The following is a 27,176-nucleotide window of genomic DNA, read 5'->3' as shown; positions in this document are numbered from 1 at the left end:
TTCATAATAATTTTAAGCTGAAAAATTTGGAAGAAAGTCAAAGTATCTTGCCAAAACAAACCTTAGGCGTTGATCTGCAATGAACAACTGATGCCTTCTCATCAATCATTGGGCAATACATAAATTCATTTACAAATCGGGAGCATTTCAAAATTGTGGCCAACTCTTCATCTACTTCAACCACTTCTCCCTCCTGAAGGAAAAAAATAAACCTATTATGTTTTGTCATATACGTGTGAAGGCTTAAAAATGATCTCTTCAGTTCTAAAACCTTTTTTTTAATATGATGATAAAAACTAACCTGTCCATTTATTGTCATGGCAGCTACAAAATATATTTGTTTATTGCGAAAGAAAAGCTAAAACCAATCTTAGAAGGAAAACACTTCATATGAAAAATCAGAACACTGTCACCTCTCTCTGGCGCCAGCTAAATTTCCTCATCCTCATGAAGTGTCAATAAATATCACTCTTAAATGGTTGTAAAGGAAAAAAAATCATTAACATTTTCTGTAAGCTATCTCATTATTCTTGATCAGGCCTGTGATTATGGTATCATCATCCAAATGCACTGATGGAGTAGGGCTCAAAAGATGGCGGCTCAGAACATTATTCTATGGATTGCCTATGTGGAGGGAAAAATTGAACATCCTGAGTCCTGCCAGTTAAGAAAGATACAGTCCATTTGTAAAGGGGGGCACTACGTCACTTGTTGAGTAGTGATCAGCATTGATGTTACAGAAGTGTTACATGATGAGCTGTGGTCTATAAAAAGTGTATCAGTTTTTTATTTTTATTTTCTGGATGTGTAAGAGTAATAAGAAGTGCAAGCATACGGCATCATCTGTGGAATAGGTGTGATGATATACCAACCTGAGTTGAATATTCTGTTTAATGTGTGCCAGCACCAGCCTCTCAACTTTAGCTGATCTCTGTTTATCAAAGCCTTTGAGAATGTAAAGATTGTGAGATATGCCCGGCCATTCATCCCGGCCAATACCCCCCAGGCCGCTAGATGGAGCCCTCCTTGCAGCATAGAGGTGCCCCGAATACCAGCAGGGAATCATGGACAGTGGAGTCATAGTACACAGCCCTGCTGGATACCATGGGGGCTGCCAGGAGTCGCTGCAGGGAGGCCCAGGGATTTATATTTTCCGTACAGCCCTGAAGTATTTCCAAGTCACGGGAATGGAAGAAATGATATACTTCCGGGCTGAAGAAAAAGAAAAGTTTTTACCTGACCCGGAAGTGTTGGATAATCACATGGACTGAGGGACAAACACTTCCAGGTCAAGGACTATAAAGGACTCTGGGAAATCCCAGACGGACGAGCTGAGTTGGGAGGCAGGGTGGCTAAGCGTCTGGGAGTTTGGAGGATTGGATTATTGTATTGTTTATTGAGTATTTGGGAGTGGAGGGTGCTTTGTGCACTTATTTATAATAATAAATATTATTATTGGACTTTTACCTGGTGTCTGACGTGGTACAAGGGAGCGAGAGAGCCCCAATCTGTCACAAGATCTAGACTGAGTACACAGATAGCCTTTTCTGCTTACAACTTAATAAGCTCAATTACCTTAGACTGCCACAGTAGCCCACACTCAGGCTGTTTTTTTATGTACCACTTCTTCTGGTGCTCCATCTGTTTCATAGTGCAAGGACCAAAGCTGCACACAGTACTATAATGCAGTCTCGCTCAACGATTGTAAAGCTTAAGCTTATTATTTATTGATTTGTATATAACAGCTATTACAATATATTTTACAAAATTTTCAGCCTTTGAAGTACTTCTTTATAGTTCCTTGTGATAAATCATTTAACTCTTTTTAGAGTTTACTGCTACTACTGCTGCTGCTGCCGCCTCTTGCAGGTTATCATTTACTTGCTTATATTTATAATGCTGTATTATAATACATAACTAAATTCTTCTATAGTCTTCCTAAGACTTGCTAAGTGTCATATTTTTGTTAGGCTAAGGATAAAAAACTTTTATATGATTGAAAGAATATACCAACTGGGCAAAAATATACATAAAGTATATCAGCACCAGCTGTTTTTCTCCTTTTCCTTATAAGCCCTTCCCTTATAAGCCCTTCCCTTATACCACCTTTTAAAAATCCTGCTGTAAAGCCATTATTTTTATATTACTTTCAAACACCAGATAGTCTAAGTATATCAAGAAAAGAGAACCAGCAGATGTGCAAGGTCAATTAGCCAGGCCAGTACAGCAAAATGAAAAAGAAGGGGAAATTAGTTTAGATTGAAATGGAAACCAACTCTACTGTCTTGTGGGAGCAATTCAAGTGTCTACTAGAGAAAGAGGGTGTAGGATTAAACAAAAAGGACTGCACACAGCTCCACTCTACCTTATAATGTCTAATGATACTACATAAACTGCTCTGTGGCGGCTTGAATTTCAAACTAGAGTAGGTGAGACAATAGTGAAAAGATTAGACATATTCAGGTCACAGTAGTCTTTTGTTTATACCAAAGAAGCACCTAGTAAATTTAATGGCAGTGTACAGTCATCATCATTAATGTCAGGTGCGTATAGATAAGGATAATATGCCCTACTATAATGCCAGCATGTCACTTTTTCCCAGAAAGGAAAAACTTAAAAACACCCATTAATTTGAATAGGTGTAACTTACCTTAAATTTAAAGCTTGCATCAAAATCTAAGCAATCTTCCTTGTCAGTAATGGAGCCATTGTATATGACCTGGTACCTTGACCTTTTAATGTTCTTAGGAACCCTGAACAGACGGAATGTTGCAGAAACAAACTGGTATCCTTCTACCATAAGGGCGAGAAAACAGCATATTGTATTAGAATAAAATTCTATTTGGAGCTAAAAATACTTCATTAGTATTTGCAAATTGGTTCTATGTCACCCTGTCACCCAGACCTTCCCTTACTGTAATATATAGTTCAATTTAATGTAATGCACTTTGTTATATAAACAAACCTAGAAAACTGCACACGTTTCAAAATATAGTGAGAGTAAAACAAAAAAAGCACAAAATAATATGTAAAAGGACAAAATGCAATACAATATATGTACAAAAATACATATAAATTATTATACAGATATCTAAAATTTTACATGTGACTTATGCAACACAAACAGCACAATAACAACGTCAAAAAAAGACAAGCAACACTGGAGTAATATACAAACATTAGACAATAAAACACAAAACTAGACACAACACATCAGGCCACGTTAATAACAATATCAGACAAGAAGAAGCAATAAAACAAACAGTATATAGAGTAAAAAAACAAACACTGAACACTGACACAATTCACAGACACTGTACACAACAGTAAATACTAAGCAAAACACCCAACATTGTTATTTGTGCAGTATGGCTGGGGACAGATGCTTTCTCTAAACTGATCTACTGATCTACTGAAGCTACACAATCAGGCTGAAGAACATGGAAAGGGCTTAACTGGAATATTTGATCATGCTGAAAGATTTAGTCCATAATATTTTGTCAGCCCTTTTTGTGTCGTGGAGATAATTGATTGAATGGCCTTGCAATTACTGATTTGATGTGTTGCCAAACTAAACTGTGATGCAATCAGCAATGATACTCTTCATAGTACAGAGACAAAAGTTTAGCAGTGCTCATACTAAATCTCGACAGCTGTTACAAAAGGCATAGCTATTTCTGTACTTTCTTTATGATATGACAAAAGCTTCAGTGTAAAAAAAGACCAAATATCCAGGAAGGTGATGTTTGAGTTATTTAAAATTATTAACCATTTCAACAATCAATAAAGATGTGAGAGAGAGAGGTAAAAATATATTTCATAAAGTCACATGCTTATGACAGTCTCACTGCTGCTATTCCAATGGAATAAAATGTTTTCACCTTCAAATCAATGGGCATAACTACTATAGTATCTGGGTTTACAGTCGTGTCTAAGTGCAGAGTACAGCCTTGAGATACAACAGTGCTTACCACAGTGTAATATCATGTCATGTCATTTTCTAATTTGTTAAACCAGACCACAGTCGCAGAGGGGGCTGCAGCCTTCTACAGGAAGCTTAGGGTGCAAAGCAGGAACAGGGTGTCAGTTCATCGCAGAGTAAACACATACACCAAACATACACTAGGGCCAATTTAACATTGTAAATTCACCTAATGTGCCAATGTCTTTGGGCATTGAGAAAAAAAAGAGCACCTAGGTGAAACCCAGCAGACATAGGGAGAACATGCAAACTCCACACAGGAAGGAGGAAGGATGCAAACCCGGGTCTCCTTCCTGCAAAGAAGCAACACTAGCACTGCTTCAACATGCTGTCCTTACCTCAGTGTGTCTAACATTTATGTTCAGTGTTGGCAACTCGAAGTGTGCAAGAAAAAACAATAAAAAAAAAAAAATACAAAACCAAAACTCAGTTCTAGAACTTCACGGCCCTAGTGGACTGGGTGTTTGAACATATTCCTATGCTTGTGAAGACAACCATAATAAAAAGCTGAAATGTGATCAGTAAATGGTAGTTTGTCTGAATATTCTAAATCAGCAAACCTATGAGACTTACAAAAGATTGAGTGGGTATTGTGTGATAAGGATGATGCACTTTATGAAGTCCCACACAAGCCTTTCTTGATTTTTTTTCAAATCAGAAAGGTAAAAGTGACCATGTGTTAATAATATAAATAAAAAAGGGATTTTGTTGTTATTTAGACCACTGTAGTCCTTTAAAATAAATTTGAATGGCAGACAGGTTACAGTAGTGAAGTCTGATGGATTTGCATGCCTGAAGAAGAGGCCTGAGTTGTCTCGAAGCTTGCATATTGTAATCTTTTAGTTAGCCAATCAAAGGTGTCATTTTGCTTGACTTCTCACTACTTATAATTCAAGACAGCCTGAAATCTACCTTATGTAAAACATGACTCTGCAATCCTGCACTGATTTTCCGGCCTTCAGAGGTTGGTTAAATAGCCCAGTTCATCAACAGAGTCATACTCAACTCATTCATAATGTTTATGACAAGAGACCAAAAGAGGCCTTTTCCAAAGTCTCAAGACACTATACACCCCACTATCAAATTATTTGTCCTCATGCCACCCAGCAAGCAAACCTTAGAGAATTCAATTCCATACCATCAGACTCACAAACTGTTTCTACCTACAAGTCGTTAAACTAATAAACTGCACACACTCATACTATTGACATGGATCCAAAATTAACAAAGAGTGTTCACTGTCTTACTATTATTTGCTGTGTCTGATATAAGATGTATGTTTATACTTGACACTTCTTAATGCATTTTTTCCATTTAGAAAAGTTACAACATAATCTGTTCATTTTAAACGTCATTGTTTTGTATAGGAATGTTTATCCTGTGATGGAGTGGTGTTCCTTCCAGGCTTGGTTTCTGTTTCAGCATGTACCTGCTTGAAAGATCTCTAGCTCATTATAACACTATACTATAAAGAAGGTTGAAGAATTTGATGAATTTATGATTTGATGTGGGTGGCACAGGGGCGCAGTGGTAGTGCTGTTGCCTCACAGTAAAGAGACCCAGGTTTGCTTCACAGGTCCTCCATGCGTGGAGTTTGCATGTTCTCCCCGTGTTTGCATGGGTTTCCTCCAGGTGCTCCGGTTTTCTCCCATAGTCCAAAGACATGCAGGTTAGGTGGATTGGCGATTCTAAATTGTCCCTAGTGTGTGCTTGGTGTGTGGGTGTGTGTGTGCACCCTGCAGTAGGCTGGCACCCTGCACAGGATTGGTTCCTGCCTTGTGCCCTGTGTTAGCTGGGATTGGCTCCAGCAGAACCCCGTGACCCTGTGTTCGGATTCAGCAGGTTGTAAAATGGATGGATGGATGGATGATTTGATGTATATAAAATAGTTAGGACTATGGTAAACAGTGATATCACAACAATAATCTACTGTATATATAGACATTTATACTACTTTATCATGAATGGGGGATTATTAACAAAATGATATAAGAGCATCACTGTTTGTGATTAAAGCCATGCTCTCAATTAACAGCATATAATAAGATCCCTGTTTGTTGGGAAATATTTTATTCTGTAGATGCAACAATAATGATAAATTCACTTTTAGTAAATATTTCATTCAGTATATACAAAACAAAGACTCACCAATTAAACTCTCCAGTTCCTTATTATTAATACTAATCAGGCTGGAGCTGACTAATCTTGGGGTGCAGAAGCCAACTTCTTGTGCCAGCTGAATAAGGTCTAGCCACCACAATGCACCTCCAAGACACTCCCCTGAAAATACAACAGGGACATCTTGTGTGGAAAAATTATTCTTCTATAAAACCATCTATATTTTGATAGCATCTTTAAAAACAATCACCATTAAGATGAGCTTTTCAAAGCCATTTTTATTGCACTAAACTATACAAAAGGACACAGAATAAAGAACAGGCAGGTTATTTGCTCATGCTTAGACATGATTCTGATGCATTCCTCTTCAGTATTTCCTCATCATTACAAGGGTCATATCTTTTTTTTTCATTCTTATAAATAGATTTTTAAAAACATTTTACATATATTTAATCTTTAAAACTAAAAGTCCGTATAAACTGAAAGACTTACTTATCATTATGTAAATGGGAGGCATTTTACACCATGCATTAAAATTCAACTAAACAGTTTGTGGGATTTATGAACTCCAATCTTTAAATAACAAAGTAAAATGACTACAGTGCTGCCTTAGAAGTTTGTAAAATCTCAAAATACTACTTTCACTGCTTTATTTTTACTAAGAATGTCTTCTTTAAACAAAACTACTTTGCTTTACTGCTGTGGTCCAACTCCCGGCTTTCACAGGCCTAGCTCCTGCCTTGTGCCCAATGTTGCCAGTATATGGATTTCAGAATGTTATGTTTGTTCTTCTTAAGTTTCTAAAAGAAAAGTTTTCTAACCATTCTATGTATTGATTAGAGGACATCAAGAATTCAATTAAAAAAAATAAGAACACCCTGTGCAAAAGTATATTAAAAGGTTATTGTCATGTTTTAAAATAACTGGGTGCTAAGATACACAATGAAAGTGATGATGATCAGGACAATGTCTGAAAGAACCTCAGCTATCTTAAGGCCAAAAATCCATAGTCATGGTTCATTCAACCTCCTCGTGATGTATAGGCTGGGAGTAATACTTTTTGTTAAGTCCATTTTAAGAACTTTCTTCTACTTGTCCCAAAGGAAAATTTGGGGAAAAAATCATAGTCTAAAATAAAGCCAGGACTCTATTGCCACACGTCTCTTAATTATGTTCATGTTCTTATCTCTAAATAGCTAAATAACATCAGGATTCATTAAGGGGTATAGTAGCAAAGAACAAAAGAACATTGCTACTCTTTCAAAGTTTGCATAAAACCTTCTGAATGATCATGTGGATTTTTGGAAGAATGTCCTCTGGAATGATTAGTCTAAAATTGATCTCTTTAACTACAATAAAAAGGGCTACCGTTGACTGAAACCTTACATTGCCTCTCATAAAAATAGCCTTATCAACACTGTCCAAACTGCAGCAGGACTGTTATGAGTCGGGACTGTTTTCTATTCCATCTTTGTTATTTAGGGCACCTTCATTAAATATCAGAGTTTAGATAATGAAATTATGTGTGCAAGACATTAGTAATAAATTATCCACATACTTAAAGAAACTTTTAGATAACACTAAGTCACTGAGAATCCACTAATGATAAAACTTCCAAATACCTGCGGGATGTTAATGTATAAAAATAATATGGCACAAACCCAGAAGTACTTTGTGGTCTCTCAGATTCTTTGGAAGACGTTTATTTACATAGACATCACTGAAATACATTTCTCCACCATCCTGAAAAAAGAAAAAAAGTATTTTATAGACAACCAGTTCATTATTTGTACACACTCTTACAGACAAACACACATAAAAACACGGTAAGCAGAACACAATGTTGTATTTTAATGCCACCTCTTGTTTAGTGGGTGTAGCAGTAATATACTGAAAGAGTATAATTTGAACAACTGCTACGTGTAACATATATAACAGAAAAACTGCATGCAGAATTGCTCTGTGGATCAACACTTTGTAGGAAGGTTAAAGAAATAACTTTTAATTTTTCGTAATGCACGTGCAACAAATTGCATTATTGAAAAGTATAAACATTCAGTGGAGATTTGTTATTGCTCAGGGGGTTCAAGACGGAAAGCTGACTTTAATGTAACATTGTGTAGAGTGAGGATCCCGCAGCATAAAGCAAGGTGCTGCCTTGTTCACACTGCACATATCTGTCTACTACTCTACTCTTTCAGTTCTCTTCCACTTTCAATTATTTTTGTACAGTGCAAATAATAAATGCATGAATTTTCCCACCTTAAGTACACGGTAGGCTTCTTTCAGAACTGCTTTCTTGTCTGGGGACAGGTTAATCACACAGTTTGATCTGAAAGAAAATCCATCAAAGAAGAATTAACTACTGGTTGGGTTTCAGTAAACTAGGGTGCATATTCCAAGATTTTCGAAGTTCTGTTACAACAGATCTTTGGTTCACCTTCAACTTACATGATAACATCATAGCTGCACTCCTGTAGGCCTACCTCCTGTAGGGTTTCAATATACCCTTGGAGGAAATTCACATTGGGTCTCTTGAAGCCAAACTTCTCAGCATGGTAGTCCACATATTTCTGTGCTACAGCGATCTTAAAAAGAAAAAATGAAAAGCAGGGTTGTAATTGTCAGTCCAAAAAAAAAAACTAGCATGGATCTACTAGTGAAAAGTACAACTCTACCATTTGTGAAAAGTACAACTTGTGAAAAAAATGATTTACCACACTTGGGATAAAAGTCCAATTTCATGAAACAAGCAGGAGCTCTGAACCAGGCTGGAATTTACCCCCCAGGAGATAAATTTCATGCACTCAGGGGGTAGATTTGCTCAAAAACTCTGAAGTTGAAAATAAAATTTGAAGTAGGCCTATTTTGTGAAATAGCATTATTATGTGCTTTTATTATTGTTATTTGAAATTAAAATAAAAATGTTAAACAGTATCTTAAAGTCTCCCCATTGTCAATTGATTTAGTATAGAAGGAATTTAAACTCAAATTACTAAACAAAACAGGGTGGGGGTAAATTTACTTTCAAAAAAGTTGCCATAGGGTAAATGGAATGAAAAATGTTGGGAACCCCTGTTTTAGAGGGTTAATGGTTTATCAGTGATAGAATTTTAATACAAACAGACAAGAAATACAACAACACTCATGAAATACACCATCAGACATCAGACAGCATTTACTGCATATTAGTAAGACTCTGTTTGAGCAGCTGTTGAGTAGCCTTATGAACTATGAATTAAAACTTTCCTGGAACAAGCCATGTAAGTGCTAACAGTTCTTTAACATTTGTTAAAACAAAGAAACTAGAAAAATGACTGCAGCTGCAATAAAAAGAAAAGTTTGGTATTTTTCATGTCATAGTTATTTCCTCAGAAATATGCATTTGCCAAGCAAAATTGCTTTCTAAAGTTAATCACTTTCAATATATTAAAAACAATAGATTATCCTTACTGGCACTTTATAATGCAGTCTATAGAGCACAGTGGAGCAGCTTAAAAACTTACTAAATATGACTTTTTTCAAGCCAAGAAAGTAGCTGAGTATTGATCCACATCTTACAATTACACACACATTCTAAAACTGTTTCCACATTTCATTTTTGAACAAAAAACACCTTGTAACCTTTTCCTCCATACTCAATGCCCTCCATTGTAAAGCTACAGAGCAGGTAAGGTCATTTTAAAAATTTACAGAAAGCACTTACCTTTAGTACACAATTTTGTGTTTGTAAAGAAATAACTTTGAACAAACGTATCCTTATAAGTCTTATACATTTTTTAGGCAATATGTGTATTATACGGTATGCCTTGGACAGAAGCAGCTGCATTCCTGTAAGATTCTCAGGTGACTTCACCATCCACTGTTGTATTATCACCCTGAGCTGGATTGGTGAAAAATCAGGATGTAATGTAGCTATGCACCTAATGAGGTCAGTAAGCACAGACTAAGAAATTTCAACTTTCTAAGCTTTACAAACACGAAAACTAATCATAAAATTAGATGAATTAAATCTCATATGTCCTCATGACAGCTGCTTCCTGTTCAGGATCGCCTAATACACTTTTGTCTTTGGATGCTGAGGCAGCTTTTAGCGGACTATACTGGGGTTTTCTACAGTTACTGTATGTCTGCATCACACCAGCTTTAGGCATTGCTTTATTAATATGATTAGCTGTGCTACACGTCTGAGATGAGTTGAAATCTAAGTAATCAAAGTAGACATTAGTGGTGATGTTTGCAGTGCTTTATGCAATGCATGTCGCTGTTATATGCCATTCGGTATGAGACTTATAAAAGCAGTGTTAATATTTGTGATGTGTCATCTGTTGGAATGACAGAGACACAGCCACTGAACGGACACATGGACAGACACTTACCATATTAAGGAGGATTAAAATGATTTACTCGTCCTCCTTGTCAGTCATATTTACTGTACAAACGCACTTATGTCATATTTGTTCCCTATCGTGAATCTTGTGAAGGACGTCCACGCTAACCATTCTTTCTTGTTTGTATTACTAATCAAATTTTCTGGCTATAGATAGAAGTAATGTAATTTTATCGTATTGTGTCTAAGGCCTCTCTTGGCGTCAGGATTTGTAAGTGCGTTCATTTTTGCTTAGGAGTCTCAGCCACATTCTACAAGTTAGAAACGCTGAGACAGACCCAGGATACGCTAGAGGGATTATATCTTTTTTTCTGTCTTGGAAATTCCTGGGATTTCCCTGCAATCCTTACCAGGGAAAAGTAATAAGAAAATGAGATGATATGCATATAAAATTAGTCTCAAAATGTGTGTATGTGTGTGGTTTCTGTCCCTTGTTAAAACTTATCATATTCAGCCTTTAGTTTTTTTTAATTATATGCTTCTGTATTAACCCAAATACTACAATTAAACAGATCTGAAAGTAGTAAAATTTCAAGGGTGTTTTACAAGGTGGCTCTGTCAAGTTGACTGAAAATCCAGAGTAATGCCAATGCAAGCACAGAATCCAAGAAGAAAGTTTTAAAGAAAATCAAAAACTAAAAGATGAGCTGTACGAAAACCAGGGTTAAAGTATAAAACAGAAACTCAAAAACTCAGAGCCTCTTTGGCCTACATAAACAGCTGCTGAATCCAGAATCTTGGACAGGCTGGCTGTGTATTGGTGGCTATGTGGGCCAATCCCTCCTTTTCTCCCTCTCTCTGTCTGTCCTCTCCTCTCAAGCAGTGTGTCCTTGTCCATAATCCTAAACACTAAACTGGGCCTTGACTAGTGTCTTAGGACCACTTCTAGGTTTATTCTGCTGTCACTGTCAAGGTGAGAATCAGGACTAACAAACTCCCTTAGTAGCCAAGTTACAGTAACCTTTGGTGGCCCTTCATGGTAATGCAGCTCCAAGTCTTCCACAGCACAATAGCTGAGACAGTGCTCCAGAGATGCTGCCACCTCCAAAATTAAATCACTCTTTTGAAGGTGCCTTTGTCTGTCTGCAGAGTATACTGCCCCCCGTCAGTGTCCTTTATTTTGCTGTGGCACATACAATGCATGTCTTTGTGCCAGTGACTTTTTTCTCCTTCTCTATCAGTGCCTTGTTTGGCCCTTTTTCTGCACTGGGACAGGCGGTCCTATCTTTAATTTCTATCCAAACTGGCTGTCCTTCTACATAAATATTGCACAATATGGGGAGGGGTCAGAGCTTTGTGGGACTGGGGGAAAGATTGGTATAAAAGTTGGTACTCAATGAAATATATAAACAAATCATTGAGCCAACAATCTAGATCTTTTCATTAAACTGAACCAAATGATTCCAATTTCCCTGGGGAACACCAGAATGCACATCACCTGTTGCATGCCAGCAAACAGCAAGATATAAAGGGACAGGTTCCAAATGAGGTTTTCAAATCGTAGCTGCATTACACAAGTAACAGTGCTCAGTGCCTTAGGACTACCACTCAATGAGCGGATGCAGTAAAATGACAGAGTAACTGAGCAAAAGGACTTCACTTTGGCTTGTGTGACAAAGGCTGTTATTGTATCCTGCCCTAGATTAGCAATGTCACACAGCTAAGGAGCGCTTGCATGAGGTCCTATTACACTAGAACCAATCATCCAATACCATGAAATCTCATATCGGTGTTGTAGATACTGCCACACACGTGCACATGGGAGGCAGCTAAAGGGCTTGAGTAAGGGTAATTTCAAAACCAACTGGGATGTGGCAGAGTGCACTGACTCTTTTTTCCTGCTTTCCTACAGACCATTCATGGGAAGTTCCACCTGGCCCTGTTGACGTCACTTCCGGGTCCAGACCTATAGAGGAAGACCTTGCCGGCTCAGGCCCCCTTGATGTCACGTCCGGTCCTGACCTTTGAATGCCTCCACCTTTCCCCTATTCCCTAAGTTCTGTTTTGGACATTAGTGCTGTCATTTATTTGCAACTTTGCAGCAAGGAAATTAATATATGGGTGGCTGCCCCAAACCTTGCTATGGCTCTGTGTGGAGTTTGTGACAACACACAGCTGTATTTATTGTTCCCTCCAGGGGGACCACAAGGTCTCATCTAAAAACTTAAGATGTCTCACTGATATCCACCGTCCATCCACCATCTCCAGCTGGAAAAGACAAAGCTCCGTGTTATCTCACCTAGTCCATCTATTTCATACCCTATCTCTGTAAAGCTTGCCTCATTATCACTAATCTGCCAAGTCAGCACACAGCCTTGGGATGGTCATTGATGACCGGTTATTCTTCACTGATCACAATGTAACTGTCCCTTGTTCATGCAGATTTAGTCTGCATAGCATTTGCAAGATCAGGTTGTATCTGAAGGAGTATGCAGCACAACATCTGGTCCCACCATTGATCTCATCACATCTGGATTACTACAACTCCTTACTGCCAGAGGTACCAGCAGGTGCTACCAAGCCGCTGCAGATGATTGAAAATGCAGTGACTTCTCTCGTATTCAACCAGCTGAGCCTTGCACATGTCACTCCTCTTTTCAGGTCACTCCACTGGCTCCATGTTGCAGCATGCATCAAGCTCTAATCCTTGCTGCTTGTTTACAGAGTAGTCAGTGGTTTAGCACCCATGTACATGGAGGCACTCATGACATACTTGATATTTACCTACAGAGTAGTCAATGGGTCAGCACCTGTATATATAGAGACACCAAATAAGTCTTCAAATGCTTCTTATACACATTGAGGAAGTCAGAATTTTGAATGCAGGTGGGTAGTTCATTCCACCAGCTAGAAGCTACCTATGTGAGCTTAGAGCTCTTTATTTGTGATGATCAATTTTGTAGACTTGCTCTTTAACAGTTGTTTCAAAAAGCATCCAGTCTGATATATACAGTACTCGATCATGCTATGGCATAAGTCAAATCACTCTGCAACTGAAGTCTGATAATATGAAATTTCAAAATATGCTAGCACAAAGAATTATCCAACGCTCAGACATTTGGGTAAAAAAAAAAAAAGATAAAATAACTTTTCAAGTCTCTACTATGTTAGCAAGCTTGTCTCACCTCTTTTAATTTTCTGCTGCTACAGTTTCAGAGTTGCCTCTGAAAGCTGCACTGGTTAGCAAAGTGGTCAGACATAGAAAGTGGGAAGATCAAGTCCAAGCAAAATCAAACCAAATCACCTCCTCTTTGGAAACACTACGGCTTCTTTCGTAATAACAATGATTGGCAAATGTGCATTAAAAACGCAAATCCATGACACGTGTTTTACCTCTGGATACTACATCATTGAATCTGGTTAGTGGTTTTTGTCCTACATTAATAGGTTTTAACAGACTAAAATCTTACAATACCAGTGGCAAGTGGTGGTGCCAGTAATCTCTCAGCAGTTGTTAAATCACCCAGGACTGTTTAAGGACCAGTTCAACTATTTTCTCTTCAATGTTACATCATCTGTACAATTCTTGCCTCAATTCTAATCCTGTATATCCTATTTCAGAACAAACATTTTGCCATATTTGTGAAATTTTCATGAAATGTCCAGACAGTATGGCACTTGAATAAATCTGTCACTTCCTTGCACATTGTTTTTTCTTGCTTGTATTTAACTCCAGCTACAAATCCTGTATTGATGATTGTGACAAATTCTGAGCAAATCTATATCTATTTATAGTAGTCATGGACTTAAGCACAACACTACCTATAACCTTATGTTTAACACTAGGGGGTTCCCTCCTGCTTGCTTCGCTCGCCAACCTCCCCTGCCTACACTACGCGGCAGCCACTTCGTGCCTCTGCCGCTCACATTGTGAAGAGGGGGACTGAACGCACCCCAAGGAGACGAGGTTATCCTCCAAAACCACCTCTTAAATGGTGATACAATTTTTTTTTTTTTTTATCTCCTCTTTGCTCAATCAACTGCTGGCTTGCTGCTGCTGCAGTGCTGTGTGATCTGCATCTCGTATGGAAGCTCCAAACATTTAAAAGCCTGTACAGCAGCTGTCCTACTCTTTGCCTTTTATTTTTGGCCCTGTCGTAGTTAAATCTCTTGGCACAAAGTCTTGTCTTGTGGGACATGAGTTCTTGATATTTTTTAGTTTATAATTTAAAAACCGAATACGAATCTGAAAATCTAACAACATCACATTAAAGTTCAATAAATTCTGAAAAGAATGATACCAAACATGTATATACAGTATGTAGTTTTTAAAATAATTAAAGCGTAAAACATGACATAAAATCGTTGCACTTTTAGGATTAGGATTTTATATACTGTATGTATAGAGTAGATTTGAACACTTTAGCCACTGGAAGATAATTCCTGAAATATTTAGACATAAATGCTAACATCTGACTCACATTCTGACCCTACGCATGCATATTACGTAACTACTTGCACTTACATTTTATTTAAAAAGTAACAAATTTACCAAGTGATGTGTGAAGAAAACAATCAAAATTAATTATAATTTAAGCATGTATCCTGGAAAAATAAAACTTGTATTAAAAACAAGCAGCTTAAAGTTGTCATTAGTTTGTGTCCTGAGCCAGCTGTTAGTTTAAAAACCCAACAGATAACATTTATTTCTATAGTATATTTTCAAACACATGACATAGCTCAAAGTGCTTTAAAAGATGTCAAAGAAATATTGCAAGAAAAGAAATACAAATTAAAAAGAGGTAAGAATAATAATGAATAGAAAAAAAATAAACAACAGACTTACATAAAATGGATATATGCTATAAATAGTACAAAAGTAGAGTCCTTATATATACGGTAATCCCTCGCTATATCGCGCTTTGACTTTCGCGGCTTCACTCTATCGCGGATTTTAAATGTAAGCGTATCTAAATATATATCACAGATTTTTCGCTGGTTCGCAGATTTCTGTGGACAATGCGTCTTTTAATTTATGGTACATGCTTCCTCAGTTTGTTTGCCCAGTTGATTTCATACAAGGGACGCTATTGGTGGATGGCTTAGAAGCTACCCAATCAGAGCATGTATTACATATTAACTAAAACTCAATGATATGCTTCCCGCACGGTACTTGATTGTTTGCTTTTCTCTCTCACTCTCTCTGACATTCTCTGCACCTGACGGAGGGGGTGTGAGCAGAGGTGCTGTTTGCACAGAGGCTGTTTGCTTAAAAGATACTGATGCTCCTCTAAAAAATGCCGCTTTATTGCGGTGCTCGGCATATTTAAAAGCACAAAAGTACACGCATTGATTTTTTGATTGTTTGCTTTAATCTCGCTCTCTCTCTTTGACGTTCTCTGCGCCTGACGGAGGAGATGTGAGCAGAGGGGTTGTTTGCACAGAGGCTGTTTGCTTAGAAGATACTGACGCTCCTCTGAAAAATGCCGCTTTATTTTGCTTCGGCAAACTTAAAAGCACACGTATTGATTTTTTGATTGTTTGCTTTTCTTTGGGAACGCTCACTCTCTCTCTTAAATTCTCTGCTCCTGATGCAGACACTCCTTTGAAGAAAAGATATATTTGCATTATTGTAATTGTGAGAAAGAACTGTCATCTCTGTCTTGTCATGGAGCACAGTTTAAACTTTTGACTAAAGGGTGTTATTTCATGTCTAGAGGGCTCTAATAATGTTAACAATGTGGGAGAGTTTATAAGGGCTTAAAATATATAAAAATAACTATACAAACATATGGTTTCTACTTCGCGGAGGGATTACTGTAGTATTATTTTGTTAAATTTCTAAAGATTAATCCAATGATAACATCTGATGGCTTGGTGGAACAGAATGAAATACAAATTAAAAAACAGAGAAAAAAACCCACAAAACCTACAGGGGTTCCAAGGCCAAAAGACTGCCAAGCCCTCATTGGCCATTCTACCTAACATAAATGTACTCAAGTTGTTCCTTAATGTTTCTTTGTTTTTTGTTTAGTCCAAAAGAATTCAAAGCGGTGGACCTCATGGACAGCAAGGCAATCCACCTTCATCTGAGCATCAGAGGTGGCTGCACAGTGAAAACTGAAACACATAAAATAGAAAAAGCACATACTGACACTCTAAGATGGCACACTTGGAGTCAAAAGGAGGTCTGTCTCATTCAATAATTCACCACCACACAACAGCCACTGGGGGACGATCCCTTTGAACATAGAAAGGAAAACTATCCTCAGCAAATTAAAATGGAGTATAGGGAGTTGCTATTTGGTGGTAACACCTACCAAGTGTAACTAGAACCCTAAAAATAAGTTTATAGTTTGCTTTGCTGCCTGGGGATTGAACCAAAGGATCAGTCATGTACTGGTTGTAACAGCCAGGACCCTGTATTTTTACTTTTGGTTGTTTGCACCTGTAAGATTAAAATACTAGTGAAGGCAAAAAGGCTGAAGATTTCTGTACCTTTCTCAGGAGTAATTTCAGTATTACTCTACTAAAATACATATAATGAAGTATTTAAATATAATTCATGTTAATAAGTACCAGAGTCACAGTGTAAGGGGTTTAGCATGTATACGTGAAGGAACATACAGGCAGCAACAGAAGTCAGTTATATACATTTTCTGAGTAAACAAGATCATGGAGTATACCAAATTCAGTAAGTAACGCTTTCTATTTCCGGCGCCGTATCCGAGTGGCAGCCTTTCCAGCAGCTCCGTATATGACTTTATCTTTTTACCTTTTTATCTCTATTTTTCTCTATTTCACTGATCACTTCCACCACTTTCTTTTATGTGGAATTGCTCCCTGGACACTTTTTACTATTTTACTATTTGACATGGATTTTTACACTCCGAGAATCGCCTATTCAAGTAGTCAGCTTAAAGCACTGAGAAGAAATGCTTATGCCGGTGTGGTTCCTTATTTACCTGACGAGGTAAGAAGACGATATCGGGCAGCCGAGCCGGCGCAAAGATAAAAGATAAGATTAAATCGAGACAACTTGAGAGAAAATGGCGTTATAAACCGTCGGTGCCTTCTGTGATCCTGGGAAATGTAAACTCACTACCAAATAAGATCGACGAACTGGCTGTGCTGGTGAAAAATGTCAGAACCTACAGAGAATGCAGCTTGCTGTGTTTTAGTGAAACGTGGCTAAAGTCTATCATCCCAGATGCTAACGTGGAGCTACCCGGGTTTAGCACAGTTAGAGCGGACAGAGACGCAAGTACCTGCGGAAAGAAGAAAGGAGGAGGACTCGCTCTCTATGTCAATACAAAGTGGTGCAACTCAGGACATGTAAACGTTAAAATCTCCACTTGCTGCAGGGACATCGAACTGTTGGCCGTAAGTCTGCGCCCCTATTACTTGCCCAGAGAGTTTGGACACGTGATTGCTGTTATTATTTACATCCCCCCTCAAGCGCGGAGATGGCGAGTGACATCATCCATTCCGCAGTTGCTAAGTTACAAACGCAGCACCCTGAGGCACTTGTGCTAATCGCTGGAGACTTTAACCATGTAACGCTGGACAAAACATTACCTGCCTTCTCCCAGTATGTGGATTGTAACACTCGGGGAAACAGGACTATCGACCTACTGTATGCAACGTTAAAGACGCATACAGCGCCACCCCTGCCTGCCGCTTGGGAAAGCAGATCATAACCTGGTTCTGCTTCAGCCTCAATACAAACCAAGAGTGAGGCGCTACCTACAACTACACGCTCATTCAGGAAGTGGTCCCTGAGGCAGAGCAGGCTCTGAGAGACTGCTTTGGAACTACAGACTGGGATATATTGCTTGGGTCACATAGTGAGAACATTGAAGAGGCTGTTGAATGCACAACTGATTACATCAACTTCTGTATGGACATTGTAGTTCCAGTAAGAACAGTATGCTGCTATGCTAACAACAAGCCATGGGTTACAAGTGACATCAAGGGCCTTTTGAACCAGAAGAAAAGGGCTTTTAAAGGTGGTGATAAGCATGAGCTCAAGTGCGTGCAGAAGGAACTCCGAGTCCAGCTCAGGGGGCGAAAGAGCAGTACAGGAGAAAGCTGGAGCAGAAGTTGCAGAACAACAGCATGAAGGAAGTGTGGGATGGGATGAAGATTATCACTGGCTGCAGCTCAAGCGGGTGCCGCCATCGAGACAGGCGTGGAGAGAGCAAACCAAATGAACAACTTCTTTAATAGGTTTGATCACAGTAACCCACTCTCACCTCGAGTACTGCATCCTCCAACCATCCTTCTGCTGATACCAGCATAGGTGAGACATCCCCACCCACAATTACAGCAGCCCAGGTGAGCAGAGAGCTGAAAAGACTTTGTGCCAGCAAAGCAGCGGGTCCAGATGGTGTATCGCCACGATTGCTGAAGGCCTGTGCGTTGGAACTGGGGAGTCCTCTACAGCGCATCTTCAACCTGAGCCTGGAACAGGGAGAGTCCCAAGGCTTTGGAAAACATCTTGTATCACTCCTGTCCCAAAGGTATCACGTCCTAGTGAGCTGAATGACTTCCGCCTGTTGCTCTGACGTCACATCTGATGAAGACCATGGAGCGGCTGCTGCTTCACCACCTGAGGCCACAGGTCCACGCCCTCGACCCTCTGCAGTTGCATACCAGGAGAAGGTGGGAGCGGAGGATGCCATCATCTATATGCTTCACGATCCCTCTCCCACCTGGACAGAGGCAGTGGTGCTGTAAGAATTATGTTTTGGACTTCTCTAGCGCCTTCAACACCATCCAACCTCTGCTCCTTAGAGACAAGCTGACTGAGATGGGAGTAGACTCACACCTGGTGGCATGGATTGTGGACTATCTTACAGACAGACCTCAATATGTGCGTCTTGGGAACTGCAGGTCTGACATTGTGTGCAGCAATACAGGGCGCCGAGGGGACTGTACTTTCTCGGTCCTGTTCAATCTATATACATCAGACTTCCAATATGACTCGAGTCCTGCCACGTGCAAAAGTTCGCTGATGACACTGCTATTGTGGGCTGCATCAGGAGTGGGCAGGAGGAGGAGTACAGAAAGTTAATCAAAGACTTTGTTAAATGGTGCGACTCAAACCACTTACACCTTAACACCAGCAAGACCAAGGAGCTGGTGGTGGATTTTAGGAGGCCCAGGCCCCTCATGGACCCTGTGATCATCAGAAGTGACTGTGTGCAGAGGGTGCAGACCTTTAAATATCTGGGAGTGCAGCTGGATGACAAATTGGACTGGACTGCCAATACTGATGCTCTATGTAAGAAAGGTCAGAGCAGACTATACTTTCTGAGAAGGTTGGCATCCTTCAACATCTGCAGTAAGATGCTGCAGATGTTCTACCAGACGGTTGTGGCGAGTGCCCTCTTCTACGCGGTGGTGTGCTGGGGTGGCAGCATAAAGATGAAAGACGCCTCACGCCTGGACAAACTTGTTAAGAAGGCAGGCTCTATTGTAGGATTAAAGTTGGACAGTTTAACATCTGTGGCAGAGCGACGGGCACTAAGCAAACTCCTGTCAATCATGAAGAATCCACTGCATCCACTTAACAGTGTCATTTCCAGGCAGAGGAGTAGCTTCAGTGACAGACTTTTGTCACTGTCCTGCTCCACTGACAGACTGAGGAGATCGTTCCTCCCCCACACTATGCGACTCTTCAATTCCACCCGGGGGAGTAAATGCTAACATTAATTTTATTTTAATTTTTTTCATTTTTATTACTATTTAATTTAATATTGTTTCTTTGTATTAGTATACTGCTGCTGGATTATGTGGATTTGCCCTTGGGATTAATAAAGTATCTATCTATCTAACACCTTACCATTCAACCAGCTGAGTCAGGTATGTGCCTACAGAGTAGTCAATAGGTCAGGACCTATGTACTGTATACTTTGTTACAAATTGCTGTTAATTTACAGCCAAATTTCAACAGTACAGTATAATCTGGTCATCTTTAAATATACAATTTTACCATATTTAAGAATTGATACAAGTGTCATATTACTTTTACAGGGTTCACATGACTTAATAATGGTATCTTACAATATTGTTTGCATTTCATGAACAATCTGCAGTGGAGTGTGTGTGAAGTATGGTGATGCATTTTTTCTATTTGTTCTCACCCTGTAAATGAGTCAGTACTTGTAATTTTATTTTGTTGTAAAGTTAAAAGAATAAATAGGTTGAGCCTATTTAACTTTTTTTTAGCCTAGTTACTTAAAGATGACTAACATAAGTTAAACTCTGTGATAAATGGAGATACTGTCATTGCTGTATGTAACTTTTCCTTCAGTATCAATTAATGCCATTTAAGTAACATTGCCATGTGGAATCACAAACTTTACATATGCAACATTAAGTGTAATCTCACCCTGCAAATCAGGGAGTGGCACTTTATTTTGTTAGTACAGTTGTAAAGTGCATCCATAAGATTTCAAGTTAAGTTAGCCTAAGTACTTGTGAGTGTATAAGGGCGCTTTTCCACTGCATAGTACGGCACAGCACGGTTCAGTACAGCTCACCTTGGTTCGGCTCAGTTCGCTCGGTTTGCGCTTCGACTGCAGTTTAGTACCGCTTTAGAGTGGGCGGGATTATTCACGTGTCGTTATAGTTGCGCCGCCTCTACTGCCGTGACACCGTGGAACTTTTACAACAACACGCAGACAACGACAACACTTTAGCTCGACGACGCGCAAGGGTAAGCATCTAAAAAAAGCACATCACTAGCTAACTTTTATCACTGTTGCAAAGCATAAAATGAACTTAACTGCCAGTGTAACATTAAAATGCTGATTCTGTATATTACAGATCTTCCACATTTTGCAAAAAAGTCGCCGCAACAGACCATCTGTTTGGACATTTAACCGTGCTTCAGAGTGGTGGGATGTGATTGTTCCCGGTTTTACAAACACTCAGTGGCTGGAGAACTTTCGAATGTCTGAAGAAACATTTATCCACTTATGCAAAAAACTGCGTCCAGCGATGGAGAGACGGGACACAAACTTCCGCGTGTGTGTACCTAAAAGAAAAGAATATCCAGTGACGCAGTAATGACGATTTTCTTCGGCCAATCAGTGACCAGCAGAGTTTACACGTCACGTTTTGGTAACGGTTCGGCGCGCTTGGAACCTCAGCTGAGGTGGTACTAAAAAAAGGACCAGGTACCAGGTACTGTTCCCAGTGGAAAACCCCCCAAAAGTGAGCTGAACTGAACCGTGTCGTGCCGTACTATGCAGTGGAAAAGCGCCATTATTTAACAACTTGCTAAGTAACTGGTAAACAAATACTATAATAGATAAATGCAGCTGATGTTGCTCTCCCTGTAACATTATGCTTGTACAGCATTCCTATAACATCACAGTTTAGAGAGTATGTTCGTCCTCATGAGTTAGTTTTAGTTAACTTTCTGTCTGATTGTTGCTGGTAACATTAATATTGTTGGATAGCCTTAAATGTTAAAGCAGTACAATTTGGAGAGGAGCATTAGGCTAAAGCAGGGGTGTCGAACTCCAGTCCCGGAGGGCCGCAGTGGCTGCAGGTTTTCATTCTGACCATCTTCCTAATTCGTGACCAGTTTTTGATACTAATTAACTTCTTTAGCCTTAGCTTTAATTAGCTTGACTCAGGCCCCTTAGCTGTTTTTCCTTAATTAGCAGCCGCACAGTAATGAGACATAAAACAAGCAGGACATGATCAGCTCACCTGCACCCATCAAACAAAATCTGAAAATAAAGATGAAGGTCTCAGTAAGGTTGATCCCTCAGGTTAGCAAAACATTTTAGGAGTTCTTAGAAAAAAACAGAATATCAACAGTTTTGGAAAATGTCTGCTGTGGCAAAAAGATAGCAGCAACAAGCCATTGAATTGAATAACGGGTTTATTTAACAGCAAGAATCAGCTTCTCATTAAGGAACTGGAAGCCCCAATTTAGCTGGTCATCTGTTGGCTCGTTTCATGTCTCATTTCTGTTTGGCTGTCATTTAATGAAGAAAAGAATCAATTCAGAAAACTTAATCCTTAAAAAGAGGGCTATTAAAATAGAGGGAAAAGAAGTTAATTAGCAGTGAAAACTGGACACTGATTAGGAAAAGAAAGAAAACCTGCACCCACTGCGGCCCTCCAGGCATGGAGTTTGACACTCGTGGGCTATAGCAAGTTCTAGCAGAACCACTAGGCAGCAGTTGCTTCCATTTCAAGTTATAAAAAACTGTTTTATCCTGTTTTATGTAAAAAGATTAGCAAATTGTAAATCTTAGCAATGGTAAGGTGCTGCAGACAATGAGCTCGTCAAAGCAGGGGCAGTTGGGGATGGTATGTCCTAGTTCCCTGAACTCATAGCAGCAGGGAGGAGTCGTGTGCTTCTCCTTGGGTCGCAGCACTGGTTCCGTGTTTTGCCAGTGGCCATCACCTAAGCCTTCAAGCTGTTTCCCATGCGCATGACGCTATTAAATACAGACAATGTCACAGCTTCAGCTGCTTAATCCAAATTAGTGTCATGTTGGGCCAAAGCCTATCCCAGCAGCACTGGATGCAAGGCAGAAAACAACCCAGGACAGGACACCAATCCATCACTGTATACTAAATATCTGAGTGAATAAACTAAATGATAACAAATAAGCAAAAATGTGAAAATCTTAAAAAAGGGCAAATACTTTTCCATAGAACTACAATGTCACAAAAGTTAAATATAATTATATTGTGTGTCAGGTCTGGAAAGTGAAAATAACGGAATCCTGCCACACTTCTCTTCTGACTTTATGAAGTGTAACACAAAAAAAAATCATAAACTACCTTTTCACAGACCTCCATTATTAATGTACCATAAAGGCCAACGGTTTGAAAGGATTAATAATCGTTTCTATGACACAGTAGTTTCTGTTCATTATATGAGGTATTACCAGAATTTCAAAGTCACTGATCATGACATTTTAACATCATTCAACTATTGTGTAAGCTATTTTGCTAAAATTAAACTCAGAAACATAAATTTTACATTGGGCCTACCTGCTCTTCTGTCATGTCAATTCCTGTTACATGACCCTCCTCTCCAACCAACTGGCTCAGTAGAAAACAGTCCCTTCCAGCTCCACACCCTAGATCCAGCACACGACAACCTTCTAGACATTCTGGAACCACCATTCCACAGCCATAGTACCTTAGAATAAAGGAGCATAACTTCAAAGAGGCTCACTGGTAGGAACACTCAGCAGCCTCTAAATGTAGTTAACCAGACTGGTTACCTCACTTCACATTAACTGAAGAGGGTTTAACAAGAGGGAAAGAGACTGAAAACTGGGTTTTGAAAGTAATAATAATAATAATAATTCTTTACATTTATAGTAATGCTTTTCTCACTACTCAAAGCGCTTTCACAGAGGAAGGACCCAGAATGTGAACCCAAGATCTTCTTATTGCAAGGCAGCAGGGTACACTTGAAAACTAAATTAGTAAGGCAAGATTTTTATACTTGACTTACTATTTAATTATTTTTATTTCAAGGCAGCACAAAATTGCACTGGTTAGCCCAGCAGCCTCACAGATCCAACACTCTTTGTTGAAATCCTGCTGTCAGGTACTGTGGTGTCTGTACATTTTCTTCTTGTTATACAAGGGTTTTTCTAAAAGTACTTCTGTTTTCCACCAAAACTTCAAATGTGTGCATGTTAAGTCCCTGTCACAATTGAAACACATTTCCAGCAATTTTCAGTCACTGGTCTTTAATTACATAATCTTTACAAACAGTTGCTGAGTACAGCCATGAGCATTAGTCATGCATTATGGTATTCACAGCAACTCAGCCATACTGTCACAAGTCTGAGGGCACTTCTATAGGCGCTGGTAACCAATGAGCACTCTGCCAGAAATACGATACATACAAAGGAAAGCAAGGGAGATGTGCTATATAAATAAAATGTATTACTATTAGTGAAACAGAGAGAGCAACGGCAGCAGTAGCAACTGCTTGGTTGTTCTCCATGTTGCTTGTTTTCTTTCATTCAGTTCTTATTCCAATTTGCTTCAGGTTATTAACTTCCAAAATGGGTTGATGTAGCAGTAGTTTTACAGCACCATAAGATATCTGAAACTTGCTGAGAACCTGTGGAAGAGTTATTTAATCTTTCAGCTTCTCCAATACTGGGTCATGTATTCTGACATCCTCAAGGAAACTACAGATACAACAACTTAAGTGTGACATGATCTCTGACTCAAAGTAACACAGTTTGACTCTGGTCTAACTGGCTCTATGAGAAGGAATGTGGGCATGTGAATGAATGTGTCCTGTTCAGGCTTGGTTCCTGCTTTGTGCTTGATGTTGCAAACCAGAAACAAATTAAGTAAAAAGTTTGATAATGTTATTTCTTCTGCAAAATTTTATATTTTGTGAGAATCAAATATAAAAATGTTAATATTAAAATTAAATACGATGTAACATTGTCAAATTTGCTTAATCCAATTCAGGATTACTGAAGATATCCTGGCAACACGGTACAAACACATATATATATATATATATATATATATATATATATATATATATATATATATATATATATATATATATATATATATATATATATATATATATATATATATATATATATATATATATATATATATATATATATATATATATATATATATATATATATAAATAAGTCTTAAAAACACATAAGCTTCTTTAACAATGATTACTGTTAGGCCTAATAATGGAAACCTACACAAAAGGCAGTCTACTTGCATCATACAATGCATTACCACTTAGTTTTATACAATTGTAGAAAGCGATGTCCTGATTCATACACCAAGTCTTAATGGATATGTTCAGTATTTTTTAAGTCAAAGTTCTGCCATGCAAAATTGCGTTGTAAAATTGAGTGTTTTCTTAAAATGAAAAAAAAAAATACATAGCCAGTGTGGGCATTTTATAATGGAACCTAAGGGGCTCGAGACGCTCGGATACCAAACATGTCCTTTTTTCAAGCAAAGAAAGATCCTGACCATTGATCTGTGGCTTGAGATTACACACACACACACACACACAGCGTAAAATAGCTTATACATGTTATTTTCAAACTAAAAACCAAAACATTATGACATTCAGACATTTTACTATGTGGCTGTGTATGCTCACTTAATGCTTGTATTCTTCTGCAATAACCATTCACCCTCGAGCCATGGTTTCCTCTCGAAATACAAAATCAGAGTAAACTTTTCCGGCTATATTCCACGGTATCATGGTATTTTAATTTATTTATGTAAGAACTCCTCCAAGGAAGATCACTTCTATTTCACAAGTTAACTGAAAATGTATCCGTACCTTGAGAAATACAATACCAGGAATATGCAATAAAACTATTTCCAGAACCATTTTCATAAACACAGAAGGTCTTCTTATATCAACACTTTTGCCACTTCAAAGAGTACATACTCAGTAAGTTTTCAGGCTTTTATTTTACGGTGATACCTTATGTCCCATAGGTTACATTATACTGTACAGTATAATGCCAAGACTGGCAATTTTTTAAATTTAGAGAAAAGGCCTAACTGTAGAACACAATTTCGTGTGGCAAAAGCATGTATACCATGTTTATGAAGAAATAACTTTGAATTGAAAAATACTGAACTTATCTTTTAACTTCAAAAACAGACATCATCATACTGATAATCTGCATTTATACACCTAGAAACAACTTCAGGATGTATATTCTTGAAGGCATTCTGAATGGTGGCTTGAAGTGGCCTTGCCAAGGTCTTGCAGGCATTTGTCTTGAGATCTCCAGAGCTCTGAAGGTGTTTGCCGTAGTAATCCTGTGAAACAGAAAAGTAAACCTCATAAATTATGACACTTGACTTTGCTCTGTGGATCAAAATGTCCACCAAATTACAAACGTTCATGGGTAGTGGATGTGGATTATAAAATAACAAGGAAAGGTGCACATAAAACAAAGCTTATTTGCAATGCTATTTGAGATAACTACTCAATCACTAGCTACTTATGTCTAGAAGCAGTCACAGGTAAAAGTATCATAAGGGATTGTAAGGGAAAAGATGGAACAGAAAGTATCTACTTATGCTGATGATATAGTGCTTTGAATCCCAGACCTACATTAATATTAAACCTGCCAAGTGAATTTCATAAGATCCATCCATCCATCCATTTTCTAACCCGCTGAATCCGAATACAGGGTCACAGGGGGTCTGCTGGAGCCAATCCCAGCCAACACAGGGCACAAGGCAGGAACCAATCCCGGGCAGGGTGCCAACCCACCGCAGGACACACACACTAGGGCCAACTTAGAATCGCCAATCCACCTCACCTGCATGTCTTTGGACTGTGGGAGGAAACCCACGCAGACACGGGGAGAACATGCAAACTCCACGCAGGGAGGACCCGGGAATTGAACCTGGGCTCTCCCGTGCCACCCTATTAATCATATATTTGCATATTATTTATTAAGTTAAAATTTTCACCTCCCAGCAACAATCTTTTTCTTCTATATTCAATTTAGAAACATTTTGCAAAAACAATCTGCACACCGTAACTCACTTTTCATGTTCTGTATATCTATTCTTGGCCACAAGCACAGTAAATGAAGATTTAGACAGCATATCCAGAGCATTTTAAGGCCCTTAACCCTTAATGATTTTACAGAATAAAAGGAAGGGATCTCTAAATTAAAATTGCAGAAAAGGAATTCAGTTATTCATAAAATACACTGT

At 38.7% G+C, this 27,176-nt stretch overlaps 1 protein-coding gene across 1 annotated transcript; it reads right to left on the bottom strand.

The window, feature by feature from the left end:
• LOC120515933 (arsenite methyltransferase-like) lies at window positions 1-26,351 on the bottom strand. Its single transcript, XM_039737359.1, has 8 exons — window positions 26,137-26,351; window positions 23,460-23,610; window positions 8,552-8,688; window positions 8,363-8,432; window positions 7,762-7,843; window positions 6,131-6,262; window positions 2,651-2,793; window positions 1-193 (listed from the first exon to the last, which is right to left on the bottom strand). The coding sequence occupies exons 1-8, from the start codon at window positions 26,349-26,351 to the stop codon at window positions 38-40; spliced, it is 1,086 nt and encodes a 361-aa protein (XP_039593293.1). The 3' UTR covers window positions 1-37.
• Window positions 26,352-27,176: the final 825 nt, after the last annotated feature.

This window comes from Polypterus senegalus, chromosome 1 (assembly GCF_016835505.1).
Source record: "Polypterus senegalus isolate Bchr_013 chromosome 1, ASM1683550v1, whole genome shotgun sequence".
NCBI classification, from domain to species: Eukaryota; Metazoa; Chordata; class Cladistia; order Polypteriformes; family Polypteridae; genus Polypterus; species Polypterus senegalus.
Note: the sequence above shows the minus strand (reverse complement) of the source record. Positions and strands in the feature narration are given on the sequence as shown.

Bases quoted from the DNA above. Each gene is read 5' to 3' on its own strand.
- LOC120515933 (XM_039737359.1), bottom strand. From the start codon at position 26,351: ATGAACGTTTGTAATTTGGTGGACATTTTGATCCACAGAGCAAAGTCA. The intron at 8,433-8,551 runs GTAAGTTGAAGG...ATTTTCTTTCAG, and splicing joins TGCAGCTATGATGTTATCAT to ATCAAACTGTGTGATTAACC. The intron at 7,844-8,362 runs GTGGGAAAATTC...TTCTTTTTTCAG, and splicing joins AAGCCTACCGTGTACTTAAG to GATGGTGGAGAAATGTATTT.